We start from the raw sequence: 24,878 nt of genomic DNA, 5'->3' as shown, positions 1-24,878 counted from the left end.
CTACTCAAAAAATTCATCTTATAAATTATAGATAAACTGTATAATTAGTTATTTTTTAACATTTAATGCTCCGTGTAAATTTTGAAGAAACTTTTCAAAATTTCCCATCCATCAAATATTGCAGCTCATGCATAAAACATTAAATATAAATAAAAAAAAACTAATTATACAATTTGTCTATAATTTACGAGATGAATCTTTTATGACTAATTAGTCGTTAGACAATAATTGCCAAATACAAACAAAAATACTACAATGTCAAAATCCAAAAAAAATTTGATCTAAACCAGACCACAGTACACAAATGCTTGCTGATACCCATTACAAACAATAGAAACCTTCCCTTAGTCCGCTTCAATTTTCCAGACCAGGTGACAGTAATTCGTCAACAAAAACACAAAACGCAGGCGGCAGATAAAGCAATGTAACCAAAGAAGAGCCAGATCACAAGCTGCGCTAGGAGATCAGACTAGCATGTTTTTAAGCAACAGCACAGAGTATGATACGGGCACTGAAATAATTCATTCGGCAGTTTATAGCTCTGCTATAGTAGACTAAAACATCTTGCGTCTGCATGGAGCTTAGACAAACTAAGGTTTACACCGTGTTGGCCTGAGCCTTGTTGAGGATGACACCTTCGTACTTGACCTGGAACCACTTCATCGAGTCCTCCTTGGTCACCCTGTGCTGGATCCCAACACGGGCCTTGCACCTCCTGCGGCGTGCAACTCGGTAGCCAGCACGCTCGAGCACGACATAGAAGTCCATTCCATAGATGCCTGTTGATGGATCATACCTGCACAATACATAAGACATGCCTCAGTGCCTCTGGAGAGAATACATAAAACTGAAAAGAGAACATGTTGAAAGCTATGCGCCTCTGCCAACAGATTTAAAATTTGCATTTGTGTGTGGCTAATTAAAAATTGACAAGGTATAGCAGTATAGCTTAACTCATGTTAGCAATGCACAGCTAACACAGCTAATATTTCAGGTCATTAAATGCGTCAAATACTAGTAACAAGGAGAGGGAAAAATTTTTTTGGGTGTCACATCAGATGTGGTTCGTAGGAAGTCGGAAGAGGTGTTCGAATACTAATAAAAAAACTAATTACATAACTCGGCTGGAAACTGCGAGACAAATTTATTAAGCCTAATTAATCTATCATTAGCACATGTAGGTTAGTGTAGCACTTAAGGCTAATCTAGGCTTAAAAGATTCGTCTCGTGATTTCTAACTAAACTGTGTAATTAGTTTATTTTTTTATCTATATTTAATATTCCATGCATGCGTCCAAACATTCGATGTGATAGTGAACTTTTTGAGTTGGGAACTAAACATGACCTCAACAGACGAAAACGGAAACAACAGGATAAACAGGCAATTTAAATTATATATATACGGAGCACATTTCAGTCTCAACAGTAGGAACAAACACTATATGTAAATATGCAAAACCAGATAAACTCTGCACAGACGACAAAATTCAAGAACTGGATTGTACCAACAATGCACAGAGCCACAGACTAAACTGTAAACTTCCACTGAACTAGCATTGCACTGACAGAAGAAAAATATTATCCACTAGTATGGCAATTAACTGTGCAATAACTGCAGAATGAGTTGTGATTTCTGGACCTCAGTCTTAAACAACAAACACCTAAAACAAAGTTTTAATCAATTTTAAAAACATGCTCATAGTGAACTAAAGCATCAGTCATGTTCAAAAACAACTACTGGGCTTGGAGCTAATGGACTAAGATAGTAGAAAACAAGCCAAGGATTTACTAGCATCGGATTTATCACTGGTAGCCTCACCACATGGAAATAGAGGACCGAAATTTTGAAGCTTCTAACAACCACAGCAACCCATAACCTCGGAACCAGTTGACATCGCAAAAGCAAGAATGTATGCACTGGCACAACATATGGCCTGAATCGTAGCAAAGATTCTCGTAAAGTAAGACGGAGCCATACTTGATACCAAGGTCGATGTGCTCCTGGATGCCGAATCCGAAGCACCCGGTGTCGCTGAAGTTCCTCCTGAGCAGCTCGTACTCCTTGACCTTGAGGCCGCTCTCAAGCAGCTGCATAGCCTTCTCGCCCCTGACAGTGACGTAGCAGGCGATCTTCTCGTTACGCCGGATGCCGAACGACCGCACCGTGTACCTCGCTGCAAGACCGAGCAAAAGGACGCACCCCGTCAGCGAAAGGCAATGAAACGGAGCCGAAAGACCTCAGCACACTTACCCTTGGAGAAGACAGGGGTCTGGCCGCTGAGCTGCTCGAGCACCTTGGCGGCGCGGGTGAGGCGGTCGCCGCTCTCCCCTACGGAGATGTTGAGGACGAGCTTCTGCACCTTGATCTCCCGCATCGGGTTCGACTGCTTCTTCTCGGACGCCTGCGGGACGCCAAGCGAGTTAGCCTCACATACCACAGGCAGCAAGAGGAAGACGAAGAGGAAGATGGGAAAATGAGAATGGGAGCACGAGGATGGAATGGGGGCGGTACCATTGGGGCGATGAGACGGCCGGATCCTCTTCTCCTCCTTCTCCTTCGGCGGCGGCGGCGGCGGCTTGAGGAGGAGATGGGCGTCGAGAGACGAAGGGGGTGGCGGCGCGAGGTTAAAAGGGAGAAACCCTAGGTGGGGTGGTGGTGGGAGCTGGGATAGGCTTTTCATTGGCCTTTTTGGGCTTTTGGGACCATGTGATGGGTTTTGCGCTTTGTTCAACCCAAGCCGAATATTTGGGCTTCTGTCTGATGGGCCGAAGAAAGGCCGAATGTAGCAGGCCGGGTGTAGCACCGTGGTCTTCTTAGATTTTTTTAATACTTTAATCTTTTTTAATAAATATTTTAATATTAATCATCATATGCATCACATGTTCCAGAAAATATTGGGTTTCTACAATTTTTTTATAAAAACATATTTTCATACGACGTCGTATTAAAGAGTTATAATTTTTTAAAAGTTTGATCTTGTCACGCCACTCACCGAGCGCGCGATAAGACAATACCGTCACGCCAATGGAAGTGGTGTGACAAGCTTTTTCACGTCGAAAATACCGTCAAATGTGTCGTATCTTGCCACGCCAACGCATGTTTCGTGACTATTACTTGGTCGTGCCAGTGGAGCTATCTGATGCAAAATATTTTTTGGAAGGATTATTATTAAAATATTTATTAAAAAATGATTAAATTATAAAAATTTGCCCCTTCTTCTACCTTGAGCTGCTGCTGCCTGCAGGTGGCAAATGTGTGTGTGTGTGTGCAGGCGCATCGCCGGGCAAATCCCCTTTGGCAGGGTAGGGTGTAGGTCGCACCTGCCAACGGAGGGTTGCCCTGCAATGGACCTCCACATTTCCATAAACACATGCTTCATTGCTTCAAGGATAGGTGAGATCGATACCAAAGGTAGGCATGCATACCATGCCGTTTTGGGGGTTGTTGGTGAGGAGAGGAACTGCGGCGTCACCTACTTATTTCATGCCAGAAAGAGCATATCCGGCAGGATATGGGCTGTCCTCCTTTCGCCGCGCCGGTAAAGCAAGGCCGGTTATCTGGAGAAATCTAAAGATATATACTCCTACGTGCCAACAGAAGCAAACCAGAATCCATCGCTTTATTCCGATGGAGATAGACCGTGCATATGCCTGTTACGCGACGAAAGGTCGCCGACTTTTCTGATCGAGGATGAGGAGCCTCGACTCGCTCCAAAGAAGAAGAAAAAGATCATAGAGGAATGTGTGGCTTTGGCTGTTGCTTAGGTCTAGTTTAGTTTGTGATTTTTTTTGGTTTTGGCTAATATAGTACTTTTATTTGTATTTGATAATTATTGTCCAATTATCGATCAACTAGGCTTAAAAGATTCGTCTCACAAATTATAGGTAAACTATGCAATTAGTTTTTATTTTCATGTATATTTAATATTCCATGCATGCGTCCAAAGATTCGATGTGACGAAGAATCTTAAATTTTTTTGGAAAGACGGTAGACGCTCTACAGTTGTATGGTATCTAGTGGAGGAGACTAAAACTGACGGAAAGGCGACGCTTGGAAGCCCCAACACATAGCACCCTTCGGCATTGCACAATCTCAGAAATAGAGAGAGAGAGAGAGAGATTTCATGGTGATAGAGTGGAGAAGCCCATGCGAATGTCCAGCGGCAACGCACACTACTGCCACACATGAAATGTTGGATTTAGTATGGGCTAGACCCATTTAGATTTAATAAATCAATAAACTCTATGGTGTGTAATTATGGATAATATATATTGTACCAAATTGAAAGTCCAAGAGTTGAAGTGGTAGGCTAACGGTATGGGAGTTTCAACTCAATTATGTGGGAGTTTCAACTCATTATTTGCGGGTGTTTCGATAAGTAATTGAGGGAGTTTTAACTCCGCGTGAAAACCCTTCAGATGCCCGTCTCCTCAACCGCCAACAGGGAGTCCCTTCCCCTCCTCTCCTCTCAAGCCACAAGGATAAACAGGAGACTCTCATCTCTTTGGTACAAGAATAGAGAACACTCAGATCACAGTTTCGTTGCAAAGTTAGAATTACCATCTCGTAACTCCGCACGCACGGAGGAGCGAGAGAGCAGGTGCCTCCGGATCCCTTGCCGTTCGAGACCTTACAACGGGGGATCGGCAATTAGGTTTTTGGGGAGCGTCTATGCGACTACCCAACTCCATTGCTGCTATTCATCTTCTTCCCGGAGGTCTCTTGGTGTTGCCGGTCACCGTCTTCTCCTTCCCGGTGATTGGTTCGTCATCTTCACCTTCGTCTCTACACTATGGCGATCGAGGAAGGACAAGGTTCTGGAAATCTGAATGCGCGAGTCTCAGGGTATGATCTATTCGTCTTCCCTCAGTTTTACGTCGCTCTGTTTCTATTTGTTTCAGAGTAGTTGTGTCATACCTATTTCCATAAGTCTGTTTAGTTGTTTCGGAAGATATTTGTTGTCTGTTCCTATTATGTTTAAGTTTTGCGTATATGCCTCTGTTCTACAGTTCTATTGTTTTGCTAGTATCTGCTTGCCTGTTTCAGTACATCTGTTTATTTGTTTTGATTGCTATATTATGTTTGGTACTATTACAGAGAGTTATATACCATGCCATGTTTTGATGTTTGATATGCTTTATGGATCATGTTTATATGTCGTAATGATGATTCATGTCATGCTTATATTTATCAATAATATCATATATGTAATCATCATATTGTTAATTTATGGAATTAAAATGACATAAAAATTGCCTAATAATCTAACAATCCAAAAACCTAATTATAGGCTATTTTCTGTCAGAGGTTTTGTTGCTGTGCTAAAGCCTGATTCTTTTGATGGTAAAAACTTCTTGATTTGGAAAGCTAAGATGGAATTGTGGCTAACTGCTATGTCATGTTATCATGCCGTTGTGGGCAAGCCTAATAATTTACCTCCTGCGGATGAGGCTAAGTTTAATGCTGATGACAACCTCTTTCGAGGTACAGTGATTAGCGCACTTGATCTAAAATTCCAGAAAAGCTACATAATTCTTCCAAGCGGGAAAGAATTATGGGATGCTCTTGCGGCTAAGTTTGGAGTTACTGACGCTGGTACTGAGCTGTATCTTATAGAGCAGTTGTATGACTACAAGATGGTTGAGAACCGTTCTGTAGTGGAACAAGCTCATGAGATTCAGGCACTGGTGAAAGGTCCTAATATGGCTAGAGGGGGGTGAATAGCCTATTTAAAAATCTACAAAAACACTAGAGCAAGAGATTAGTAAATAACAAAGCGAAGCTTTTTGCTCTAGCTCTAAAAGGGATGTTTGCAAGCCACCTATCCAACAATTCTAGTTGATATAATCTCTAGGCACACAAGAACTAAGTCTCTACAAGTTACACTAGAGAACTAAGCTACACAAGTCAAAGTAAGCAACTAAACTAATTACACTAGTTTGCGGTAAGTAAAGATAAGATGAGATATTTATACCGCCGTGTAGGGAATGAACCAATCATCAATATAAACAATCAAGCACCGGGAGAATGCCAATCAAACACAATTGAGACACCGATTTTTCTCCCGAGGTTCACGTGCTTGCCGACACGCTACGTCCCCGTTGTGTCGACCAACACTTGGTGGTTCGGTGGCTAAGAGGTGTAGCACGAACCTCGTCCTCACTAGGACACCACAAGAACCTACCCACAAGTGAGGTAACTCAATGACACGAGCAATCCACTAATGTTGCCTTTGGCACTCCGCCGAGGTAGGCACAAACCTCTCACAATCACCGGGAGATGGCCACGAACAATCACCAACTCGTGCCAATCCTCCTCCGCTGCTCCAAGCCGTCTAGGTGGCGGCAACCACCAAGAGTAACAAGAAAACCACAGCCAAATCGATCCCCAAGTGCCACTAGATGCAATCACTCAAGCAAATGCACTTGGAATCACTCCCAATCTCACAAAGACGTTTAATCTATGAAGGAGATGAGTGGGAGGTGTTTGCTTAGGCTCACAAGGATGTCTAGTAGTCAAGAATGCCAAGAGTGTCAGCCCCAAGCCGGTCAAACACGTATTTATAGCCCCTCAAACAAATAGAGCCGTTGGCTCTTTCACTGGGCGAAATACGGGGTCACCGGACGCTCTTAAAGGGGCACCGGACGCTCGACACCAGCGTCCGGTGCTCCAACGTCAGCCGCGTGTCAGAGTCTAACGGTAACCTGCAGAGCACCGGACGCTGAGCAGGTTGGCATCGGACGCGTCCGGTGCACACCGGACTCATGCGCAGAGAGCTCCGCAAACTCGCAGGGTCACCGGACGCAAGCCACCGGACGCACCCAGAGCGTCCGGTGCTCACCGGACTCACACCCAGAGAGTTTTGCAAAACGCGCGGACACCGGACTCAGACCACCGGACGCTCCAGCTTGCGTCCGGTGCCTAGCGTCCGGTGCCTAACCCTAGCTGAGCCAGGCAGCCTGCACACCGGACGCTCAGACACAGCGTCCGGTGCCTCTGAGCCAGCGTCCGGTGAGTGTCCCTCAGCGAGAAACACTCCCGCGACTTCTCCAAATTTCCCACCGGCGCAATAGAAAATATGCACTTCATTTTCTTGAAAAGCGCGGAATATGAACCCATCCTCTCTCTACCCTTCAAACTCCACCTCCTTCTCAAAGTGTGCCAACACCACAACGTGTGAACCAACATGTGCACGTGTGTTAGCATTTTCACAAACATTTTCTTTGAAGGAGTTAAGTTAGCTCACTAGGTTCTAAATGCATGCACATGAACAATGACACCTAGTGGCACTCGATAACCGCTTAGCCAAAGAATTCCCCTCTTTATAGTACGGCTATCTATCCTAAATGTGATCACACCCTCTATGGTGTGTTGATCACCAAAACCAAAACCCTAAGCAATACCTTTGCCTTGATCTCCATAGGGTTTTGTTTTTCTCTTTCTTCTTTTCCAAGTTGAGCACTTGATCATCTTGTGGTCATCACCATCATCACCATGATCATCACTTGCTCCATCACTTGGCATGTACCAACCTCATTAAGTCTACACACACTTAGTATAGAGGTTAGTACTAGGATTTCATCAATTATCCAAAACCAAACTAGGGCTTTCAACTGGCTAAGGAACTTGAACTTTTCCCTTGTCCACTGCCTGACAAGTTTGTGGCCGGCGGTATTATCGCCAAGTTACCACCTTCTTGGAAGGAATTTGCTAATTCTTTCAAACACAAGAGGCAAGAGTTCAATGTTGAGGAACTCATTGGTACTCTTGATGTTGAGGAGAGGGCGAGAGCAAAAGATAATGGGAAAGGTGTTGAGCCTTCTACTGCCAATGTGGTGTAGAAGAAATTCCACAAGTTTAACAAGAAGAAAAACCAGAAAAAGAAAGAGAATAACCATAAGCCCAATCAGTCCACTCAATTCAAGAAAACTACCAACAATAGCAAGAAGAAGGGAGGCTGCTTTGTTCGTGGCAGTGAGGAACACTGGGCAAGTGAGTGCCCAGATCGCAAGTTCTTCCAAGGGAAGAAATCAGTTAATGTTGTAACCACTGAGACTGTAGGAACATCTGGGTATGGTAATTTTTGCCATATGTTCTTTCAGTTTGTAATTCACCTGAGTGGTAGATGGATAGTGGTGCAAATATACTATGTGTGCTGATGTTTCCTTGTTTGCCACTTACCAAGTCTGGAGGTCTGGCGCCTTGTTGATGGGAAATGGGTCGCATGCTCATGTTCTTGGTGTTGGTACGGTTATTCTGTAGTTTACTTCAGGGATGACAGTGCCATTGAAGAGCATGCAGCATGTGCCCTCTATCAAGAAAAATCTTGTTAGTGCTTCTATGCTATGTCAAGATGGTTATAGAGTTGTCCTTGAATCGAAGAAATGTGTTGTGTCGAAACATGTATCCTTTGTTGGTAAAGGATATGATTGCGGAGATTTGTTCCGCTTATCTCTACATGATGTGTGTAATAAACTAGTGAATTCTGTTGATATTTCTGATGAGTCGGATTTATGGCATTCACGGTTTTGTCATGCAAGTTATGGCTGTCTTATGCGGTTAGCGAATCTGAATTTAATTCCTAAATTTAACTTGGTCAATAAATCTAAGTGCCATGTATGCGTTGATCAAAACAACCCCACAAGCCTCATAAGGCTGCTGAGACGAGGAACTAGGCACCTCTAGAACTTATTCATTCCGATTTGTGCGAAATGAATGGTATTTTGACTAAAGGCGGCAAAAGATACTTTATCACATTTATAGATGACTCCACTAGATTTTGCTATGTGTATCTCTTAAAAACAAAGGATGAAGCGCTCCATTATTTTAAGGCCTATAAAGCTAAAGTTGAAAACCAACTAGAGAGGAAAATAAAACATTTAAGGTCTGATAGAGGTGGAGAATATTTCTCAAATGATTTCGATGAATTTTGTGTGGAACACGGTATTATTCATGAGAGGATATTGCCATTCTCACCACAATCCAATGGAATTGCTGAAAGGAAAAACCACACTTTAACAGAGTTGGTGAATGCCATGTTAAATACAACGGGATTATCCAAGGAATGGTGGGGTGAGGCAATTTTGACCGCGTGTCATGTCCTAAACACAGTTCCTACTAAAAACAAAGAGATCACTCCATTCGAGAAATGGGAAAAGAAGAGAATAAATCTTTCATATTTACACACCTGGGGTTGTTTGGCAAATGTGAATATGCCAATCAACAAGAAGCGTAAATTAGGACCTAAAACAGTTGATTGTGTTTTTCTTGGTTATGCTTTCCACAACGTTGGATATAGGTTCTTAATTATAAAATTTGATGTGCCTGATATTTATGTTGATACTATCATGGAATCGAGAGATGCTACATTTTTTGAGAATGAGTTTCCCATGAAAAATACACCTAGTAAAACAAGTCATGAGACTATAATACCCTATGATCAAGAATTGTCTATTCCTATAGATCATGCTGAGGAGACTCACATGCACATCCGTAAGGCGGATGACACTATAGTCACTCGAAAGAGCAAGAGACAGAGGATTGCAAAATCCTTTGGTGATGACTTTATAGTGTACCTTGTGGAAGACACGCCAACCACTATTGTTGAGGCATATTCCTCTCTTGATGCCGACTTATGGAAGGAGGCAGTAAGGAGTGAGATGGAATCTATTATGTCCAATGGAACATGGGAGGTCATTGACCGTCTCTATGGCTATCAACCTATAGGCTGCAAATGGATCTTCAAGAAAAAGCTTAGGCCTGATGGTACAATTGAGAGGTACAAGGCAAGGCTGGTGGCCAAAGGATATACCCAGAAAGAGGGGGAAGATTTCTTTGACACCTATTCACCGGTCGCTCGATTGACTACAATTCGCACTTTGATTGTCGTGGCAGCTTCATACGGTCTTATCATTCAATAGATGGATGTTAAGACGGCTTTCCTTAATGGAGAGTTAGATGAGGAGATCTATATGGATCAGCCAGAAGGGTTCATTGCGGATGGTCAAGAAAGCAAGGTGTGTAGGCTGTTAAAGTAATTATATGGCCTAAAGCAAGCACCTAAGCAATGGCATGAAAAGTTTGATAGTACACTTATAGCTGCTGGCTTTGTTGTGAATGAAGCTGACACTTGTGTGTATTATCGATATGGTGGGGTTGAGGCTGTTATGCTATGCCTTTATGTTGATGATATTTTGATCTTCGGATGTAATCTCCATATGATTGAGGAAGTAAAGAAACTTCTATCGAGTAATTTCGATATGAAAAATTTGGGAGAAGCTGATGTCATTCTTAACATCAAGCTTATCAGAGAAGGTGATGGTGGGGTAGCTTTGTTACAATCCCATTATGTGGAAAATGTATTAAGTCACTTTGGGTTTAGTGACTGTGATCCTACTCCCACGCCTTATGACCCTAGTGCGCTATTGAGGAAAAATCAAAGAATAGTAAGGGATCAATTAACATACTCCTAGATCATTGGCTCGCTTATGTATCTTGCGAGTGCAACGAGACCTGATATTTCATATGCTGTGAGCAAGCTGAGTTGGTTTGTGTCAAAACCGGGCGATGATCACTGGCGTGCTCTTGAGAGAGTGTTGCGCTACCTGAAAGGGACTATGTCCTATGGTATTCACTATACGAGAAACCCTAGAGTGCTGGAAGTATTGTGATGCCAACTGGATCTTTGATGTTGATGAGCTTTATGCGACGAGCGGATATGTGTTCCTGCTTGGAGGTGGTGCTGTTTCCTGCAAGTCTTGCAAGCAAACTATCTTAACAAAGTCTATAATGGAAGCAGAACTCACAGCGTTAGACACTGCTGGGGCTGAGGCCGAGTGGCTTCGTGAACTCCTGATGGATTTACTGGTAGTTGAAAAACCGATACCGGCTATATCCATGAACTGTGACAACTAAACTATGATTACTAAAGTCAACGGTTCCAGGAATAACATGAAGTCTACAAGGCACGTTAAGAGACGATTAAAATCTGTCAAAAAGTTGAAAACCTCCGGAGTTATAACGGTGGACTATGTCTATACATCGAATAATCTGGCAGATCAATTCACTAAGGGACTGTCACGTAATGTGATAGAAAGTGAATCGAGAGAGATGGGTATGAGACCAACAAGTTAATCTACTGTAGTGGTAACCTGCTCTATGTGATCGGAGATCCCGTGAAGTAGAGTGGTGAAACAAGCTATGAGTAAATTGAGAAGAAAGTTTCCTTTTGAACCTATCTCTGATGTACAACTTTCCTTCTGTAAGGCAGGTTGGTATTTATCTTAATGTATTCCAAGAGTCTTATACAGATGAGATGTTGGCCTACAGAACATCTTTTGAGGAAAACACCTATATGAGTCAGACTGCTGGTCACAGTCTATGGGACTTGGCTAATCCCTAAATACTCATGAAAGGCACTTAAGTGTGACTTATATGCTTCAAACAGCGGGGATGCCTTGTGCAGCTAAGTATCAACAAAGGGCTTGAGTGGATCTCATCTCGCACAAAACTGTCAATTCAAGGCATAGTCCATTGTTCAGGTGTGAGTGGGTAAAACTCTTGTTCTAGATGGATGTTCAACTTAACAGACTCCATCGAAACACTGATATATCAAAGAACTATGGTTCTGATGCTTCATCATTATAAACCCTAGAGATTGGTGGGGATTGTTGGATTTAGTATGGGCTAGACCCATTTAGATTTAATAAATCAATAAACTCTATGGTGTGCAATTATGGACAATAAATATTGTACCAAATTGGAAGTCCAAGAGTTGGAGTGGCAGGCTGACGGTATAGGAGTTTCAACTCAATTATGTGGGAGTTTCAACTCATTATCTGTGGGTGTTTCGATAAGTAATTGAGGGAGTTTTAAGTCCATGTGAAAACCCTTCAGATGCCCGTCTCCTCAGCCGCTAACAGGGAGTCCCTTCCCCTCCTCTCCTCTCCAGCCACAAGGATAAATAGGAGACTCTCATCTCTTTGGTACAAGAAGAGAGAACACTTAGGTCACAGTTTCATTGCAAAGTTGGAATTCCCATCTCGTAACTCCACGCACACGAAGGAGCGAGAGGGCAGGTGCCTCCGGAGCCCTTGCCGTTCGAGACCTTGCACGGGGAATTGGCAATTAGGTTTTTTGGGGAGCGTCTACGCGACTACCCAAGTCCATTGCTGCTGTTCATCTTCTTCCCAGATGTACCTGTTAAACTTTAACAATAATTATCAAATAAAATGAAAATGCTATAGTACCTATTAAACTTTAACAACCCCAATCAAACTTCCCTAGTTGTTTGCAGAGAGTGTGTGTGTATATATACAAGTGCTATTCTACACCCTAGGTGTAGAATACTATTCTACACCCTAGGTGTAGAATACTATTCTACACCGAAGTGTTATACTGAGCAGAATTCAGTATCGTTCAGTATCCGTGTTTCAGTATTGTTCAGTATTTCGTGGTCCTGAGTGTACTATTACATGATACTGAACACGGTTCAGTACTACTCAGTATTTTTTCTGCTCAATTTTGACTTGTGGTGTAGAATATTATTCTACACCTAGGGTGTAGAATAGCGCTGTCATGTGTGTGTATATATATATATACGGTAGCGCTATTCTACACCGAAGGTTGTAAAGCCTCAAATAAACGGTGCCTCAGCTCCGATACCAGCTGAAAGGTCCAAATGTCTAGAGGGGGGTGAATAGCCTATTTAAAATTCTCTACAAACTCAACTAGACAAGTTGATTAGTTAAACAAATGGCGAAGCTATTCTAGCACTAGCTCAACTAAGCTATGCAAGCCACCTATACAAACTAGTACAAGGCTAAACACTAAACCACAACAACAAGAGAAGGCTACACAACAACTCTACTCTAAACTAGAGCTAAGCTAAACAAGCTAAACAACTGGCAAGACAAGCAAGTATGTAAAGGAGTGGAGAGTGATTGTTATACCAACATTGTAGTGTAGATATATGTCCAATCAATCATACACAATCACAATCCCAAAGAGAATCCTCGGCAAGATATGACACATGATTTTTTACCGAGGTTCACTTGCTTCCCAGCAAGCTAGTCCTCATTGTGGTGATACACCCACTTGACGGATCACGAGCTAATTGGCAATCTAAAGCCAAACCCTCAGCGTGTGCCGCACATCCACTCACAAGATGGGGATCCTCCAAGCCACGAGCAATCCACTAGAGTAGCCAATTGCGATCTCCCGCGAGGAAGGCTCAAGAACCCCTCACAAATCACTTGGTGAGGCTCGAAACAATCTCCAATCACGAGCTCAACACGACCGCTGCTCCAAGTCATCTAGAGTGTCGGGAAACACCCAAGAGTAACAAGAAATCCACAGCAAACTCAAGGATCAAGTGCCACTAGATGCAACTCTCAAAGCAATGCACTTGAATCTCACTCAATCTCACTAGGATTAGCAATCAAACAAGGAGATGAGTGGAGGGAGTATTCTCTAGCTCAGTGTATGCCTCAAGTAATCAAATGTGCAAGAGTAAGTCTCCCAAAGTCGGCTACCTTCTATTTATAAGCCCCCACAACAAAAGAGCCGTTGGCCACTTTCACTTGGCTGAAATTGGGGGCATCGGACGCTACCAAGGTACCACCAGCCGCTCGACCCCCTGCGTCCGGTGCTCAAGAGATAGCCACGTGTCCACCTTTGAATCTCATAAGTCAATCTCTAACGGCTACCTGTGAACCACCGGACGCGGTAAAGTGAGCACCGGACGCTTCCGGTACTCACCGAACTCGTGCGTAGAGAGTTTGTAAAACTCAGAGATCTCACTGGACTCGGAGCACCGGACGCTCCGGTGCTCACCGGACTTATGCGCAGAGAGGCACACCGGACGCACACCACCAGACGCACTCAGAGCGTCCGGTGCTCTCAGTCAGACACCCTCAGCTTAAGTCAGGCCACACCGGACGCATGAACAGGGAACACCCTGCGTCCGATGTAGTGCGTCCGGTGCTCAACCCTAACCGGGCCAAGCACTGACAGCACACCGGACGCTCAGCCAACGTCTGGTGCCTCCGCGCACTACGTCCGGTGAGTGTTTCACGACTTCTCCAAATTTCCCACCGGCGCAATAGAAAATATACACTTAATTTTCTCAAAAGCGTCCGGTGAGTGTTCTCAAAAGCCGACTATTTATCCTAAACCCGGTCAATCACTTCTCTACTCATCTTAGATCGGTAAAAGTAAAACCCTATGTTTATACCTTTGCCTTGATAACTTTGCTCCTCGTCTATCACCATGATCTTTACTTCATGCTTCATCCCTTTGTGATCATGTGGCCACCTTTCCATGCCACCATGCACCTTCATCACCTGTGTTGCTATGCCTAACTCAAATCACTTAAACACAAGGCATTAGCAACTTGGTGTCATTAATTACCAAAACCAAACTTGGGCTTTCACCAGCTCATCACGTGAACATTCGATACAAATGTTAGCGGGTGTCTCACCCATTAAGGGGGTGTTTGGGACTATTCTGCTCCACGTTTTTCAGCTCCGTTCCATGTTTTTAGCCAAACGGTTTTAGCTCCACGCACTTAGTTTGAGGAAAAATGGTGGAGTTGTGAGAGCAACTAAAGAGGTACTCCACAAACTCTAGTTTTTTGTGGAGCTGCTCCACGATGGAGTTTGTGGAGCAGTCACAAACACCCTCTAAACTAAAACCAGGCGCTCGAGAAATTATGCATCCAAAAATATAACCATGGATAGGGCCACATCATCCAATAACCTGCTAACAATAAGATCGAGTCAGCTCGTCACATGAACCAATTGACACAAATGCTAGCAGGCTTGCCACCCATTAAACTGAAAAACCAAACACTCGTAGATGTTTGCGAGGCCCCTCGAGCTACGAGTTCATTCCTCCTCCCCTTCGCTATAGGAAAGCCGAAACAACAGTGAAGAAATCACCAAAAGCTGCAACGGCAAAGTATCCGCTCAGCCAGAACCATTGACGTCGGTGCCAAAGCATCCATGTCAAAGAAGTGCACTAGCGACAAACAAAGGGGCAAAGCATCTACCGAAGAAGCGACCACAACATAGGACAAACATGTGTTGAAGGTATGAAACGTGCAGACGGATCATAGGCACAATGATAATCTCCATAGCATGACAGAAGACGATGTTAGACCACAAGCGGCGACAACCACACGTAGCATCGAGGAAGAGGGGGAGGCAGCCCGACGCACACCATGGCAGGGGACTACAAAGACAATGCCTCCAAGGAGGAGCGACGCAGATAGCGCCGTTGCTGCCTGCCTAATAGGGACAAGGTTTTCACCCAAAAGATCCACTGAAGGTTTTGGAGCATAGTTACCTTCTTGGAGTCATTTGTTGTTGGTAATAATAACTGGTTGTCTTCGGCGTTTATTTATTTTTGTGACCGGATGTCTTCACCTCACCATTTTTTACATAAAATTCAAACTCACCCTATTTTTCTCTCTGGCAAAGTTATTTCATTTTTTGTATACAAGAATAACGTGCAAGCAAAGAGGAATTTTCATTATAGGCCTCACCAAAAAGTCTCTCAAGTGTTGTCAGGTGTGTGGCACTAGCACAACTGTAGAAATGCATGGTACTAGTCCAATAAAGCATCTCGTGCTTGAGTGTTTATCTCTCTCTCAACACTCGATTTCTCTTTCTCTTATTTTTCTCCATCTTGGGCCTCTCTCTCTTCTTTCCCAACTTTGCTAGGGGGAGGTAGGCCGCCCAGGCCGCGTTAGGGTTCCAGCAATAGAGGAGGTGGTTGGGCTAGGTCGGGGCGATGGCTCCCATGGCCATAGCAGTGGTAGGAGCAGGGAGGAGAAAAAGAAGGTTGCTGCGGCCATGGTAGGGTCTCACCAGAGCTCCGCCGCTGTGGGAAGCGGTGGGCACGAGGTTTGCGATGGTGCATGGGGAGGAGGAAGAAGACGATGAAGGAAAAAAATCAAATGTTTCAACACATGAGCGTGGCATAGAGACACTCTACTAGTGATATACCATTTTCTTCTTCGTTCTAAAAGTACACTAGTTTTATCGTTGTTAGTCTGTGTGCTAATAAATTTCACTTGATTTATAGAAAATATTAGTAATATTTATATCTTGAAATATTTTGAAAAAAATGAATTGAACAATGTATCTAATAATATTAGTTATGTATCATAAATATTAATAAATTTTATATAAATTTAGTCAAAATTATTTTTTTGAAAGGAGGGATAGAGGATTAAAAGCAACAGATCACATCAGATGTTATATAGGGTGTTCCCTCAAGTATTCAGATATTAATAAAATAAATAAATTACAGATTCTGTCAGTACTCCATGAGACAAATTTACTAAGCTTAATTAATCCATCATTAGCACATTGTCTATAGCAATTAGTATTTAATTATAGACTAATTATGCTTAAAAATGTCTCACAAATTACTTTCTAGCTATATTTTTTATTTTATAAATAGTCTATATTTTATACTTTATGTCTTAAAATTTAGGGGGTGTTTAGTTCCCCAAGAATCCAAAATGCGAAATTCCACCTACTTTAGAGTGATGAAATGCAAAATACCAAAATTTTCAGGATCATGTTTAGTTCCATTCAAAATACAAAATTTATTGCCCTCATGAGAGTCTCTTGAGGCTCTCTTTTAGTTCTTTTTGCCTCTTGAGGTCAAAATCCAAAATGGAGAATAACTACCTTTTTGCAAAAAAAAAAAACCCAAAAATTTTTGAAAAAAAGGAGAACTAGGCCTTGTTTAGTTCTTAAAAAGTTTGCAAAAAAATTCAAATTTTCCATCACATCAAATCTTATGGCGCATGCATGAAACAATAAATATAGATACAATTATAACTAATTGAACAATTTGTCTGTAATTTGGGAGACAAATCTTTGGAGCCTAGTTAGTCCGTGATTAGATAAAATTTACTAAATACAAACGAAAGTGCTACAGTGTCGATTTTGCAAAAAAAAAATTAGAACTAAACAAGGCCCCAATTTTTTTTTGGTTTTGGGCCTTGGCAATTATTGTCCAATTATAGACTAACTAGGCTCAAAAGATTAATCTCGCGATTTACGGGTAAACTATGTAATTAGTTTTTTTTTTGACTATATTTAATGCTCTATGCATGTGCCGCAAGATTCGATGTGACGGGAAATCTTGAAAAGTTTTTGGTTTTTGGGTGAACTAGGCCTTATTTAGTTGGCAAAATTTTTGGATTTTGGGTACTGTAGCACTTTCGTTTGTATATTTGGTAATGATTGTCCAGTCATGGCCTAACCAGGCTCAAAAGATTCATCTCGTAAATCATAGGTAAATTGTGTAATTACTTTCTATTTTTGTTTATATTGAGGCCTTGTTTAGTTCCCGAAATTGTTTGGTTTAGGATACTATAGTATTTTCATTTTTATTTGACAATTATTGTTCAGTCATGTATTAACTAGACTCAAAAGATTTATCTCGCGATTTATATGTAAACTGTGCAATTAGTTTTTATTTTTATCTATATTTAATGCTCCATGCATATACCACAAGATTTGATGTGACGGGGAATCTTGAAAAAATTTTAGATTTTGGGGTGAAGGTCTAAGGCTTTGTTTAGTTCACCCAAAACCAAAAACTTTTCAAGATTCCCTATCACATTAATCTTGCAACACATGCATAGAGCATTAAATATAGATGAAAGAAACTAATTGCATAGTTTGTCTGTAAATCGCAAGACAAATCTTTTAAGCCTAGTTAGTCTATGGTTAAATAATGTTCGTCAAATAAAAATAAAAGTGATATAGTGTCATAATCTAAAAACTTTTTGGATCTAAACAAAGTCTTAATCCTTTATGTATGTGCTGCAAGATTCGATGTGACGAGAAATCTTGAAATTTTTAAGGAAAAAAACAAAGCCTATGTGATACTCCATAGAGTTTAACATAACATGGCGTAACCTCGCCGGCCCAACTTGACCCCTGCAGCAGCAGTGCAGCCTCTCGTAATGGCGACCACTCGAGTTCCCCCGCCGTGAATCTGTGATGTCCCATCACCTGGCGAAGCGGCCGTCCGACAGCGCAGCCACGGTGGCATCGCCGGCGGCAAAGCGCGCCCGCGACCCGTCCTCACTGGCGTTCCCCACGAACAAGGAAGCCCCCGAGCTGCCGCACAAGACCTGCATCTTCTGCGATATCCTAGCCTCCCATTGCCGACGACGACGTGGACGCCGCGCTCGACAAGGCCGACATCCGCGGTGTAACCACCACTAACGTCGAGCAGGTGCTTCGCTTATCCTACGCGCACCCATGCGCCGCCGCCGCCTTCTTCCACTTGGCGGGGCACTGGCACCTCGGCCACGACAACCACTCCCCCTACTCGTGGAACCTCGTCATCGACATCCTCGGCACAAACCGCATCTTCACGCGCATGTGGGAAACCGTCGACTCCATGCACTCACGGTGGCTGCTCTCGCTCGACACTTTCGCCTCCGTATTCTCCTCCCTGGCGGCGAGCCCCAGCTGTTCCATGCTCAAGGCGTTCATGGACGACATGCCGCACTATGACATGGCCTGCGACACGACGACGCTCAACTCGCTCCTCTCCGCGCTCTGTCGTGCCAACCGCCTCGACGACGCCCGCGCGGTGATCCTAGTAGCCCGCGCCGAGGTCGGCACGCTACCGGATGCCGACTCCTACGCAATCCTCCTCGAGTGTGCAAGGCTGCCGCCGACACGTGGGCTGCACGAGACGTGTTCGACGAAATGGTGCGTGACATCGGTGGTGATCCTGACAATGTGCCTGCCTATGATGCCTTCCTCACTACGATTGTGTCAAGCAACTACTCCATGGCGCTACCAAAAGCAACGTACTATCTAGACTTCTTAAAGAGGCACGACTGTTTGCCGGGAACAGGACAGAGGTTCTTCCATGCTGCTCTCGTCGTGCACCTTGAGGCTGGAGAATTGCGCGGTGCCACTTATCTCTCTGGGACAAGTTTGTTGGACATCGAGGGCTCGTCCGAGACATGGAAATGTACAACACAATGATCATGTTGTAGGGTAGTCTTGGGCATGCTGAGGTGATAGTGGATTATCTTGACGACATGATCTTCAATATTTAGCGAGATGGTTAAGAACGAATGTTGGCCAAACGAGGAAACTTGTTCGCTTGCACTTCGCTTGTTTTTGGATGCACGCTATTGGGAGACTGGGAGTCTGGAGCTGCATGGTGGAGAATGGCTTGCCACCTTTAGAGGAGTGTGGGAACATGCTTGTGTCAAAGCTTAAGGATGACAGGCTACCTAAGGCATGCAAGTATGTAGAAGACATGGTTGATCGGGGTATCAAGTTGAGTTTATCGACACAATCCGAGCTGAAGCTGTGCTTGCAGAAGATTAAGAAAGGAGACATCTATGATGACCTACTTAGAAAATGGGAGGCACATTAGTTTGTTGATCTCTCTTGTATGGGTAACCTGATTAAAGACAGGTAGGATCACTTAGTGTTGACTCCTAGGTTGAACCTTTTTATCACTTTCTAACGTTTCAAACAATAGTTAGAGGTCTAAACTCCATTATCATCCTTCAAACATGGGCAATCTGGAATCTCCACAATCCATACGTGTTTCATGGGATCTAGCCTAGTTTGAATGGAGTTTTAGAATTCATCAGAAGGAACTACATTTCTAGTGTTTAGCTGTGGCTCGAGGGGTTTCACATCTCCTCGCCTTTAGGTCTAGCGTTAGTTACTTTGTTGGCTGAGGTTGTTTGGTGCTTGCAGTCATTGGCGAGTTCATTTTTGTTTTCTTTTTGTGTGTGTGATCTGTCTGTGTCGTGGGGCTGTGTGATGTTGTTGGTTTCTATCCCCTTTTCTTCTTGATACACAGATCTCCTGTGTATTAGAGTTCCCCTCAAGATTTGAGGGTTTCTTTGTCTCCATATCTCCCACGCTGTGGTAATAGACTTCCAAAAAGAAATGATGCTACACTCTAGATGGTAATGGTATGATCCCAATAAAGTTCTAGCACTCAGTGCTAAAGTGGTCCATGTTTATGTTAGCTTGAGACCTCTCTGACGATTCCAGGGATCTCTCTCAAAAAAAAACAAAACTAAATTAGAGACAAAATCACTTTAATATATGTTTATTATTCATAACATATAGATACAAGCTATACCTCCTAGCTATTATAAAAAAACTGTCCACAAATTAAGTGAAATCTATGACAGGTTCTAGGCCTCCTAAAAGAACAACATTTGATTGGGCAGAAAATGGAAATACACATTTGTTCTAAAGATGTTAGCAAAGAAAAGTTTTACCATATCTCAATATTACCATTGTTTTACAGGCAAAATTATCCCCTCTATTTATCAGTATTAATACGTCTTCCAAAGAAGATACTGTGAAAAGTAGAGAAGATATAGAGAAAAGAGGAGTAACAAAACCTGTAAAAACAGGCTGACCCACTCCACGGAGGGCGCGGCAAAGCCGAGCTGGTTTTCTAGTTCATTACATGTCAACCTCCACTACAACTTCAGTTGAGGCCCTATAGTTTCAGTGCTGGTTTTGTACATAGCATGGGCGCCAATACTCCTTGCCTCGCAATATCAGCAATGCCACACTGAAAATGTTGAAACTAGCAACAAGATGTCGCGCAGAATTTAGAAATCACTGTGTCGCCTTTTGTAATTCATGAATATATGATTGATACATCACTGTATCGTTCTATTGCATCATTGGATATTGACACTTGGGGCAAGCACATCACATTCTATCGCAGAATAGATGAGCCTGTTTGCTTGAGCTTAACTGCCGAATCTGTTAACTATTCAACTGTGTTTTTCTCTCACAACAAATCAACAAGCAATGTTTCATGGCTTTTCGGGCAAGAGAAGGAGAAGATCACTCATCAACTGTCCGAAAACAACCCACTCTGACTGTGCCATTCCCCTGTCTCCTCCCCAACCTCAAAAAGGGGAGGGATGCTCTGCTCGCTCCAGAACACCTGGTCAGGATCGACCTCGGCCTTCACCATGGCCAGCCTCCTGAAGTTGCCCCTGAAGTACATCTCCCCCCACGCCCTGGCCTCGTCATAGGTCGTCTCCCCGTCCATGTTCTGCCCTAGGTCCTGGTCCCTGAAGTTGACGTAAGCCGCCCAGGGACTCGCGCTCGCATATGGCGCCATCCACCGGTGCACGCCCCGCACCCACCCGAGGTGCGCGTTTTCGTACGACACGTTGGAGTCGCCGCCCCACTTGACGAAGTACAGCACGTTGTACAGGTACCCTCGCCGTTGCGCGTACGCGTGTCCGACTTCGGCGTCGCGCTCATGGCGCCGCCCTGCGGGTTCACGTCGATGGACCCGCCCCTGTCCTCCACCACCCTGGCGAGGAGCCCTGCCAGCCCGGCCGCCGGGATCGGGGTCGTCACGCAGTAGTCCTTGGGCTGCAGGCTCTGGTCAAGGAGCACCTCCACGGCGGCCTGCCCGCTCGTGTACCCGTAGAAGTAGAGCATCGACTGGATCCAGCTCATGTCTCTGCAGTCGCTCGCTGTGATGCCGAGCTCCGGTAGGTGGGTGCTCATCTCCGCCACCATCCCGCTGCAGTTGCCGCCGAGGAACAACAACTTGAAGGTCACCAGCGGGTGCCTCTCGCCAGTGTCGTCGAGCTCCGACTCCATGGCCGCCTTCACGAACAGGTCATCGGGGAGCGCGTGCGCCACGCGCTGCCACTTGGCCAGCAGCCAGACCGTCGCCTGGGTCTGCCGTCGGTCCCCGCAGCGGACCAATCGGCGCACAGTGAAGGCGGAGATGACGCGTGGCACGGGGACCAGCGGCACCGTCCAGGAAACCACCACGCCGAAGCTCCTGCCCCCACCACCGCGGATCGCCCAGAAGTGGCCCTCGCCCAGGGCCACGCGGTCCAAGAGCCTCTCGTCGCCGTCCACCATGTTGTTCACGCCAAGCCCATGCTTCCGCATCATGGGGCCGAACCCACCGCCGCTGAGGTGGCCGCCCACGCAGACAGTGGGGTAGATCCCCGTAGGGAACCCTAGCGCTCCGCCGCTGTCTCGCGCCACGGCGTAGTAGAGCTCCCCGAGCGTGGCGCCCGGCCCGACCGTCGCCACGCGGCGCGCGGCGTCGACGCGGACATCGCAGTGCGGCGACGTCGACCACGGCGAAGGGGCGGGCGGCGCCAGCGCTCCGGAGGACCGAGCGGTAGGAGAGGCCCTTGTAGTCGTGGCCGCCGCTGCGGGCGTGGACCGTGAGGCCGTGGCGCCGGCAGCAGGCGACGCAGGCCCGCGCTTCTACGACGGTCGCTGGGGTCAGGAGCAGTGTCGGCCACGTCGTCCGTGGGGAGGCGAAGCAGAGGTTCTGGATGGTGGCGTTGAGCAGGGAAGCGTAGGACACCACCGACGGTGTGTGGACGAGCCAGGACGGTTCAGTGGTCGCCGGCGAGAGGCACGTGACGCAGCGGACGAAGCTCCCGTGGAGGGCGACAGGTGTATCAGGATATGGGTAAGGGTAACGAGTTGGGTTACATTCGCATTATGGTCTGCTGTTCAGGAATGTCTCACCCCCTATGTTCATATAAAATATAAGCGTATAAATTTTAAGATAACACAAGCCCTTGTTTCGTACTCCCTGTCCCTGATGGCTTGATGACAGTAGACACTTGCATTCACCCATGGAATTTTACCACCCTTTTGAAGAAATTCTGTAGAGACAACAATCAGTACACAAATGTTCGTACTGCGCTGATACCCAAATACAAACATTAGAAACCTTCCCCTCAGTTCGCTTCAATTTTCAAGATCGGGTGACAGCTATTCGCCAACAAAAACCAGGTGTGGCAGATAAATAAAGCAATCTAACCAAAGAAGAGCCAGATCACAAGCTGCGCTAGGAGATCAGACTAGCATGTTTTCAAGCAACAGAACAGAGTATGAATGTATGATACGGGCACTGAAATAATTCATATGGCGTTTTATAGCTCTGCTATAGTAGTAGACTAAACCATCAGGTCAGAGAATACAATGTGAACAAAAACCTTGCATGGTGATCTTGCGTCTGCATGGAGCTTAGACAAACTAAGGTTTACACCGTGTTGGCCTGAGCCTTGTTGAGGATGACACCTTCGTACTTGACCTGGAACCACTTCATCGAGTCCTCCTTGGTCACCCTGTGCTGGATCCCAACGCGGGCCTTGCACCTCCTGCGGCGCGCAACACGGTAGCCAGCACGCTCCAGCACGACATAGAAGTCCATTCCATAGATGCCCGTTGATGGATCATACCTGCACAATACAAAGACATGGCTCAGTGCCTCTGGAGAGAATATATAAAACTAAAAACAGAGCATATTGAAAAACTATGTGCCTCTGCCGACAGAATTAAAATTTGCATTGGTGTGTGGCTTATTAAAAATTTAAAGGTATAGCAGTATAGCTTAATTCATGTTAGCAATCCTCAGCTGACACAAATATTTCAGGTCATTAAATGGCTATTAGTACATTCTTTACCGCATAAGGAGTAAGGAACCAATGCCTCAAATACTAACAACAAGGCTCATCAGACAAAAACGGAAACATCAGGATAAACAGACAATTTAAATTATATATACACGGAGCACGTTTCAGTCTTAACAGTAGGAACAAACACTAAATGTAAATATGCAAAACCAGATAAACTCTGCACAGATGACAAAATTCAAGAACTGCATTGTACCAACAATGCACACAATGTCACAGACTAAACTGTAAACTTCCACTGAACTAGCATCGCAATGACAGAAGAAAAATATTATCCACTTGTATGACAACTAACTGTGCAATAACTGCAGAATGATTTGTGATTTCTGGACCTCAGTCTTAAACAACAAACACCTAGAACAATGTTTTAATCAATTCTAAAAACATGCTCATAGTGAACTAAAGCATCAGTCATGTTCAGAAACAATTACTGGGCTTGGAGCTAATGGACAAAGATAGTACTAGAAAACAAGCCAAGGATTTACTAGCATCGGATTTATCACTGGTAGCCTCACCACATGGAAATAGAGGACCGAAATTTTGAAGCTTCTAACAACAACAGCAACCGATGTAGCAAAAACAGTTGATGTGCAAAAACAAGAACCTATGTACTGACACAACATATGGCCTGAATCATAGCAAAGATTCTCGAAAAAGTACGACGGAGCCATACTTGATACCAAGGTCGATGTGCTCCTGGATGCCGAATCCGAAGCACCCGGTGTCGCTGAAGTTCCTCCTGAGCAGCTCGTACTCCTTGACCTTGAGGCCGCTCTCAAGCAGCTGCATGGCCTTCTCGCCCCTGACAGTGACGTAGCAGGCGATCTTCTCGTTGCGCCGGATGCCGAACGACCGCACCGTGTACCTCGCTGCAAGACCGACCAGCAAATCAGGCAAAAAGGACGCACCCCGTCAGCGAAAGGGAAAGAAACGGAGCCGGAAGAACTCAGCACACTCACCCTTGGAGAAGACAGGGGTCTGGCCGCTGAGCTGCTCGAGCACCTTGGCGGCGCGGGTGAGGCGGTCACCGCTCTCCCCGACGGAGATGTTGAGGACGAGCTTCTGCACCTTGATCTCCCGCATCGGGTTCGACTGCTTCTTCTCGGACGCCTGCGGAACGCCACGCGAGTTAGCGTCACATGTCACAGGCAGGACGAGGAAGAGGAAGGCGAGAAGATGGGAATGGGAGCACGAGGATGGAATGGAGGCGGTACCATGGGGGCGAGGAAACGGCCGGATCCTCTTCTCCTCGTTCTCGGCGGCGGCGGCGGATGGTGGAGGAGATGGGCGTCGAGAGATGAAGGGGGGTGGCGGCGCGAGGTTGAAAGGGAGCAACCCTAGTTGGGGTGGTGCACTGGTGGTGGGAGC

At 45.0% G+C, this 24,878-nt stretch overlaps 2 protein-coding genes and 2 pseudogenes across 3 annotated transcripts; 1 reads left to right on the top strand and 3 right to left on the bottom strand.

The window, feature by feature from the left end:
• On the bottom strand, positions 271-24,878 carry LOC8085572 (60S ribosomal protein L11). 2 transcript variants are annotated; one of them, XM_021458983.1, is made up of 5 exons: positions 24,725-24,878; positions 24,470-24,620; positions 24,184-24,379; positions 23,044-23,276; positions 271-563 (listed from the first exon to the last, which is right to left on the bottom strand). In XM_021458983.1, the coding sequence occupies exons 1-4, from the start codon at positions 24,725-24,727 to the stop codon at positions 23,078-23,080; spliced, it is 549 nt and encodes a 182-aa protein (XP_021314658.1). In that variant the 5' UTR covers positions 24,728-24,878; the 3' UTR covers positions 271-563; positions 23,044-23,077. The 2 variants fall into 2 exon arrangements, with proteins under 2 accessions (XP_021314658.1, XP_002451841.1); XM_002451796.2 differs by lacking the exon at positions 271-563 and having other exon boundaries at positions 22,810-23,276.
• Positions 276-2,672, bottom strand: LOC8085573 (60S ribosomal protein L11). Its single transcript, XM_002451797.2, has 4 exons — positions 2,513-2,672; positions 2,252-2,402; positions 1,979-2,174; positions 276-796 (listed from the first exon to the last, which is right to left on the bottom strand). Exons 1-4 carry the CDS (start codon positions 2,513-2,515, stop codon positions 598-600), a joined length of 549 nt encoding a protein of 182 aa, XP_002451842.1. The 5' UTR covers positions 2,516-2,672; the 3' UTR covers positions 276-597.
• Positions 18,028-19,432, top strand: LOC8073825 (annotated as a pseudogene).
• Positions 20,891-22,510, bottom strand: LOC110434731 (annotated as a pseudogene).

The sequence above is a fragment of the Sorghum bicolor genome, chromosome 4, assembly GCF_000003195.3.
Source record: "Sorghum bicolor cultivar BTx623 chromosome 4, Sorghum_bicolor_NCBIv3, whole genome shotgun sequence".
NCBI lineage: Eukaryota > Viridiplantae > Streptophyta > Magnoliopsida > Poales > Poaceae > Sorghum > Sorghum bicolor.
The sequence above is the reverse complement of the archived record's forward strand: the minus strand, read 5'-3'. Positions and strand labels throughout refer to the sequence as shown.

Bases quoted from the DNA above. Each gene is read 5' to 3' on its own strand.
- LOC8085573 (XM_002451797.2), bottom strand. The intron at 2,175-2,251 runs GTAAGTGTGCTG...TCGGTCTTGCAG, and splicing joins GACCCCTGTCTTCTCCAAGG to CGAGGTACACGGTGCGGTCG. The intron at 797-1,978 runs GTATGGCTCCGT...TGTATTGTGCAG, and splicing joins CACATCGACCTTGGTATCAA to GTATGATCCATCAACAGGCA.
- LOC8085572 (XM_021458983.1), bottom strand. The intron at 24,380-24,469 runs GTGAGTGTGCTG...TCGGTCTTGCAG, and splicing joins GACCCCTGTCTTCTCCAAGG to CGAGGTACACGGTGCGGTCG. The intron at 23,277-24,183 runs GTATGGCTCCGT...TGTATTGTGCAG, and splicing joins CACATCGACCTTGGTATCAA to GTATGATCCATCAACGGGCA.